Source organism: Saprolegnia diclina (genome assembly GCF_000281045.1).
Source record: "Saprolegnia diclina VS20 unplaced genomic scaffold supercont1.11, whole genome shotgun sequence".
NCBI lineage: Eukaryota > Oomycota > Saprolegniomycetes > Saprolegniales > Saprolegniaceae > Saprolegnia > Saprolegnia diclina.
Genome location: NW_008246078.1, coordinates 695,091 through 701,810, shown reverse-complemented (window position 1 = coordinate 701,810; position 6,720 = coordinate 695,091). Strand labels below are relative to the sequence as shown.

At 55.2% G+C, this 6,720-nt stretch overlaps 2 protein-coding genes across 2 annotated transcripts; both read right to left on the bottom strand.

Moving 5' to 3' along the window:
• Positions 1-32: 32 nt before the first annotated feature.
• Positions 33-2,649, bottom strand: SDRG_04596 (TKL protein kinase; the record flags this gene model as incomplete). The annotated part of the gene is made up of 12 exons (XM_008610272.1): positions 33-684; positions 751-1,150; positions 1,200-1,235; positions 1,290-1,540; positions 1,597-1,662; positions 1,710-1,772; positions 1,822-1,881; positions 1,933-1,995; positions 2,042-2,116; positions 2,168-2,239; positions 2,292-2,357; positions 2,411-2,649. The coding sequence occupies 12 exons, from the start codon at positions 2,647-2,649 to the stop codon at positions 33-35; spliced, it is 2,043 nt and encodes a 680-aa protein (XP_008608494.1).
• A 733-nt stretch (positions 2,650-3,382) lies between these two features.
• Positions 3,383-6,202, bottom strand: SDRG_04595 (TKL protein kinase). Its single transcript, XM_008610271.1, has 12 exons — positions 5,906-6,202; positions 5,788-5,853; positions 5,665-5,736; positions 5,547-5,615; positions 5,437-5,499; positions 5,325-5,384; positions 5,214-5,276; positions 5,096-5,164; positions 4,811-5,049; positions 4,716-4,757; positions 4,170-4,671; positions 3,383-4,108 (listed from the first exon to the last, which is right to left on the bottom strand). Exons 1-12 carry the CDS (start codon positions 6,145-6,147, stop codon positions 3,454-3,456), a joined length of 2,142 nt encoding a protein of 713 aa, XP_008608493.1. The 5' UTR covers positions 6,148-6,202; the 3' UTR covers positions 3,383-3,453.
• Positions 6,203-6,720: the final 518 nt, after the last annotated feature.

The window sequence follows — 6,720 nt, the reverse complement described above, 5'->3', positions numbered from 1 at the left end:
CAACTACGAGCTCCTACATATTACAAAATGCACTACTTGCAGCGACTCAGCATCGCCGACACTTGCAGTGCCGTCGGTCGGTCGTCTTCATTGAGTGAGAGACACTGCAAACCAATGTCCTGGACCCACGTCGGCACGTCTTCACCGTCAAAGGTCGGGTGCAGCGTGCCTTCGCGGACGTGGTTCATCACGTAGAGTTGGTTCACAGGATGGCCCGTGTCCGGGTGGCGCAGGTCGGCGTACGGTACTTGATGCGTCGCAAACTCAGAGAGGATGACGCCAAACGAGTACATGTCGGCGGGTGCACCGTAGTGGGTGCCCGAGATGACTTCCGGTGCCATCCAGAGGTGCGTGCCGATGCCGTTTGTCATCGTATCATTGGCCTCGGCGGCGCGGGACTCGCCAAAGTCGGTGAGCTTGGTGCCCTTGACCGAGTCGAGAAGGACGTTGCGGGACTTGAGGTCGCGGTGGATGATCGGCGGTTTGTGCGTGTGAAGATACACAAGACCCCGGACGATACTCAGGATGCACTGGTACTTTTGGTCCCAGCTGAACTGCGCCGGCGACTGGTTCACGAGGTAGCTGCGGAGGTCGCCGAGGTTCATAAACTCGACGACGCACTCGATCTCAATCGGACGGGTCCAGCTGGCACCGACAAACTTGACAATGTAGTCGCTCTGCATTCTACGCACAAGTTGTCGTCGTAACCGTTTCATCGCACAGAATAGAACGATAGAATTGTTGACGTACTGCGACATGAGCACGATTTCGTCAATGAACTTTTGGACACTGCGCGGCTCTTGGTTCTTCATGCGCTTGATCGCGACTTGCTCGGCGCCGTACTTGCCGAGCCAGACTTCGCCAAACGTACCAGACGCGAGCGGCTTGTTGGACGTCACGTGCAGGGTTGAGAGCTCGAGGCGGTAGTCGAGCAGTGGCTTGACGTCGAGATGGACGTCGGCGTCGGGGTAAGCGAGGACACCGCGCCCACTAAAGCTGTTGGAGAGACCCTCGGTGCCGTCGGTTCCAGGCACATGGTAGCGCACGTAGTCGTCAATTGCTTGGCGGCGCCGACGACGAACGACAAAGACGGCGACAAGAGCCAGAAGGACGCCGACACCAACGACAAGGCCAACAATGAGGCCCGTACCTACGCATTCGCCACCCTCGGCCACGATCTTTACATGAGCATTTCGTACTGTTATTGCTGGTGTCGGTGGTTGACACATTCGTAGCTAGTACATGTCAACTATGAGAACCTCGAACGACAACAATTGTGCCAGTACTACCTGCCACGGAAGCACCCGTCACACACACGGTAACCGCGACCTTGGACGTGTTGGCCCACAGCTTCTGGATTGACCCACCGAGGCCCGTGCACGCGGCGGCGTTCGTCTCGATTGGGTGGTTGATGTAGTATGTTGGCGGCACGCGAACGTCCTTGGCGAGGTTCGGGTCCGGTGGCTGCAGCTTGTTGAGAACCGCATACGACTCGGCATCGAGCGTAATGTTGTTCAAGCCCGAGCAGTTGGTCAGCTGACTAGAGAGATACAAGTGAATACGATAGATGACGGCGTCAATAATGACGCAGCGTACAAGGAGGTAAGGTTGCCAAATCGAACGTTGGCGATGGTCGTCAAGCCTGTATTGTTGGCGAGGTTCCTAAATTTATGTCGCAGTGAGACAATATAAAGAGATTGTAGACGTACAAAAGTCGGACTGCGCGCAAGTCGACGTTAACGATCGACTTGATTTTGTTGTTTGGAAGGTCCCTACACGAGGCAGAGTTGAGAAAAAAATAGGTGTGGTCGTTGGACGTACACGATCGGAATATAGCTTGGCAAGTAGTTGATGTCCAGGAGGTTGTTGCCACTGACCGTCCTACAATATTCGACAATATTATCGATAAGCATCCCAAGGAGTGTCACGTACAACTGCGAGATGGTCAACGGAAGGTTTTGCGGAATGTTGTTCATCTTGTTGTTTTCGAGCCATCTAAAATTAGTACACAGTGAGACAATGGACTATATACCAAAAGGACGCGGACAAAAAATCAATGTTGGGGGGCCATACGAGACCCACGTTGGGAAAGATAATGGGGCAATCGATGAACGCCCTAGCATCGTAGACAGTCATGAGCATAATATCGACATGTGGAACCACAAACATGGTCTCGATCGAGTCCCACTGCGTCAGCGCTGTATTCTCCAAGTCGATCTTGGTCACATTATCAAAAATGCTAGTCAAATGTGACATCAGTACAAAAGGAGAAGAACACCAAAGCGTCGTACAGCCCCGCCACTGTCGGTGGCAACACCATGTTGGCGATCGTGATGGACGGCACGTCTTTGACGACCCTAGTCGAGTCGTAGAGATTAGGGTCCGCCACGTAGATATCGATCGATCGTACACGCTGTCGTCAACGTAGTCGCTGAAATTGCCGAGGCTCGTAATGTTTGAAAAAATGTAGCCCGGAATGCTCGTCGCATTGCGTCGGTTGCACGTGTTGTCGGTCACGCACACGGCTCGGGGCTGGGAGCAGTTGCCGTCGGCAACAAGGATCGGACCGCTCGGGTAGTTGGCGTACGGGCAGGCTGTCGCCGCATGGACGGCCGTCGCCGCCGTCAAAAGCACTTTGGCACGGCGCATGCTTCTTGGAGAATGAGATGGCGCCTCGATAGCGCCAATCCGTGGGGAATAGAAACGTCGTCGACTTGAGGTTTGTAGGGCCGCTGTGTCGCGCGCCTTGCACGGGGTCGCACTGTTCAGACGGTGCTGGCCATGCGTGCAGTAGAGCAATAAGATCAGTGTCCAAATGTATGTATGCTGCAGATCTTATTGCGAGAAAGTACAGTGTGGCGTCGGTTGTATCCACACTGTTCGATCGTTCGAACGGCCGAGCTACAAGTTGCATTTGGTGGCGCCTGCCTCGACGGAAGCCGTTCATTTGCTGGGCACAAACCTCTGGTCACAGCGGACGTGATACCGAATGAGTGAAGTAACAAACCGGCAGCTGAACCTACCTGGTACAAGACGTAAACCGTCAACCAAAGAGTCGTCGGAGTTCTGCGTTCAGTGTCACAGAGCAAGGAGTAGGTGGTACCATGCGGTTCGAAAGTGCAATAATACACCACCGGACCAAACTCTGACGGCTCGCCTGTACTAGTAGTCGCGCCATTTCATTCGGCTGGAGGTACGGAAGCAGCGACTGCTCCCGTCGTTCCTCGGCGGTCCTCAAACCATGGGTCGGTGTTCAACCGGATCCGGATAAATGGCTCCCCATTGCGAGCTTCGCACAAGTGCAAACTCGAGGCATTATCGGATCATTGCCATTGCACGAGTTACGAATTGTACGATACCAGTAAACAACAACTAGATTCAACACAAATCCATTCATTGCATGGTTCAAAAGGCGCAAAATTCTCGTAAGAAGCACTGCTTACCGTTCGTTGCTTACGGCTTGCAGCGGCTCAGCATCGACGACAACTGCAGCGCCGTCGGACGGTCCTCTTCGTACAGCGAGAGACACTGCAGACCAATGTCCTTGACCCACGCCGGCACGCCTTCGCCGTCGAACGTCGGGTGCAGCTTGCCTTCGCGGACGTTGTTCAAGACGTAGTGCTGCGGCAGCGGCTTGCCAGAGTCCGGGTGCCGCAGGTCGGCGTACGGCACTTGGTGCGTCGCAAATTCCGACAAGATGATACCGAACGAGTACACGTCGGCCGGCGCGCCATAGTTGGTGCCCGAGATGACTTCCGGCGCCATCCACTGGTACGTGCCAATGCCGTTGGTCATGAGATCGTCTTCTTCGGCGACGCGCGAAGCACCAAAGTCGGTGAGCTTGGTGCCCTTGACCGAGTCGAGGAGGACGTTGCGAGACTTGAGATCGCGGTGGATGATCGGCGGCTTGTACGTGTGGAGGTAGACCAGACCCCGGATAATGGCCAGGATGCAGTTGTACTTTTGGTCCCAGCTAAACTGCGCCGGCGACTGGTTGACGAGGAAGGATCTCAAGTCGCCAAGGTCCATAAACTCGACGACGCACTCGATCTCGATCGGACGGGTCCAGCTGGCGCCGACAAACTTGACAATATAGTCGCTGCTCATCCTACACATTGTCAACGTTAGGCGCTGCACCGCTGAATGAGTGAAGATCGAGTTGAACATACTGCGACATGAGGACGATCTCGTCAATGAACTTTTGGACCATACGCGCCTCTTGGTTCTTCATGCGCTTGATCGCGACCTGCTTGCCGCCGTACGAGCCGAGCCAAACTTCGCCAAAGGCGCCAGAGGCGAGCGGTTTGTTGGACGTCACATAGAGATCTGAGAGCTCGAGACGGTGGTGCAGCAGAGGCTTGACGTCGAGAATGATGTCGGCGTCGGGGTAAGCAAGGGACCCACGCGTGCCACTGGTGCCGTTGGACGGCCCGCCGGTGCCGTTGGTGCCGATCGTGAGGCCGCCGGTGCCGTTGGTGTAGCCACCGGTGCCGTTGGTATGGCCGCCCGTGCCAGTCGTGTCTTTGCCGTACCCGTAGTCGGGCGCTTGGCACTGAAAGCCGTTGGAGGCCGGCGCTGGCTCATTCTTGCGCTTGCGGCGAAGGACAAAGAAGGCGATCACGGCGATGACGACGACGACGCCGACAGCGATGCCGACAATAAGCCCCGTGTCTACACCACATAATTAGTAGTGGTCGTCGCAAAGGAAGGCGTACTGCTGCCACCCGACGTCGACGGCTCCGTCGTCGTTGCATTCCCTAGTCGTCAAAATGAGCCATCGAAACACATAGAACGCAACGTGTCATAGTACCCGACGCGCCAGTGACGCACGCAGTGACAGAGACCTTGGACGAGGTTTCCCACAGCTTCTTGATGGACCCGCCAACCGCCGTGCACGCGGCAGCGTCGGTCGCCACCGCGTAGTTGATGGCGTAGCCTGTCGGCGTGTCGGTCTCGGTGTCACCATTCCACGGCTGGAGCTTGTTGAGGGCGGCGTACGAGGTCGCATCGAGCGTGATGTTGGTGAGGCTCGAGCAGTTGATCATGTGGCTACACAAGCATGGTGAGCACGGCGTTGCCACTTGCGAGACTGTACACAAAGGCGAGCTTGGACGACAGCTGCACGTTGGCAAATGTTGTCAGATGGTCATTGTTGGGAATGTACCTAGCAGCAGCCAAGTAATGCGAATGCAAAAGACACGAGAGCGATGTACAGGTATTCCAGTGCGCGCAAGTCGACGTTGGTTAGCGTCTTGAAGTTGTTGTCGGCAATGTTCCTAACGTGATCCATAGTTCAAACCTCAAATATGGTGAATGGAGCGTACAAAAAAACGAGATTCTTGGGCAAATACACAAGATCCGTGAGGTAATTGCTCTGAATCGCCCTATAGAAGCAAAATAGGGTTAGATACGATCGCGTGGAAGGCAAGAGAGGACAGTTGCGTGAGCGTCGTCGGAAGAAACTGCGGAATATTGTTCATCTTGTTGTTCATGAGCACACTACGGACAGTTTGAGCAAATATTCTATAATCCAAATCGCATCGTACACGAGGTCGAGGTTGGTCGGCCATACGACGCCAATGTTGGGAAAGTTGACGGGACTGTTGAGAATTTCCCTACCAATTGGTCTGTCAGTATCATTCCTAGCGATTCAAATGCACTTACAAGGTCTTGACCGAGCTCCACTGCGTCAGCGCCGTGTTGTCGAGGTCGATCTTGGTCACATTGTCAAAGGACCTAGCGTCGACAATTCGTTAGCAAGATACACGGGCGCAAATGCAAGCGTACAGGTAGTTGACCTTGTTGGGCAAGCTCATGCGCGCAATCGTGAGCGACGCCGAGTCCTTGAACGTCCTACGCAGCGTCACCATGAGTGTATGCAGGGACAGCGCGCGCGTTGTCGTACAGTTCGTCGGCCGCGTAGTCGGCCAAGTTGCCGACGCCGGTCCAGCCCGAGAACGTCGTGTTGGTTCCGTAGTCGATGGCCACCTTGCGGTCGCACTTGTTGTTGGTCGCACAGAGCGTGATGGAGGCCGAGCAGTTGCCATCGGCGACGAGCAGCCAGCCCGACGGGTAGTCCTTGTACGGGCAGACCGCTGCCTCGACGCCGACGAGGGCCGCCGCTACCAGGAGCTTGGCGACGAGCATGCTTCTTGGTGAGTGCGACAGGTGGTGCGCTCGTTACGGTACAGTGGCCCTCACGTCCTCGCACAAGAATGACGTCGGCGAGTGTCACTTGGTGCAAATCAAAAGACACGCGTGGGCTTTCCACGCAACTCGCATTCAGTATGCAAAACACACCTGTTTCCCACCCACCAATGGCAAGGCGAACACGTGGCAGCATGTGGAGGCGCGACACGACGACGGGTTCATGAACCTTGGACATTGCATCGCAGGATTGTGGGTCATGGATGCGACCACACGGTTCGTCAAAGCAAATAGTAGTACCGGTTAACCACTTTGCCTTTATGGTTTGATGCTGCATGCGAGCTCTTAGTTATGAAGTAGACTAGACTTGGTGTTAGTGCAGGGAGTTTGGTGACGGAGGCGCCGACTCCAAGGGGATCGATTCATCATACAACGCTTTGCGACCACTAGTACCATGACACTCTTCGAACTGGGAGCTCGTACTGGGTGAGAGCACGTGGGTTCAGTGGCTCGTGCTCTGAAATCAGATGCTTATTCCGAGGCCATGACGCGGCATGCACGTAATGCATGTAC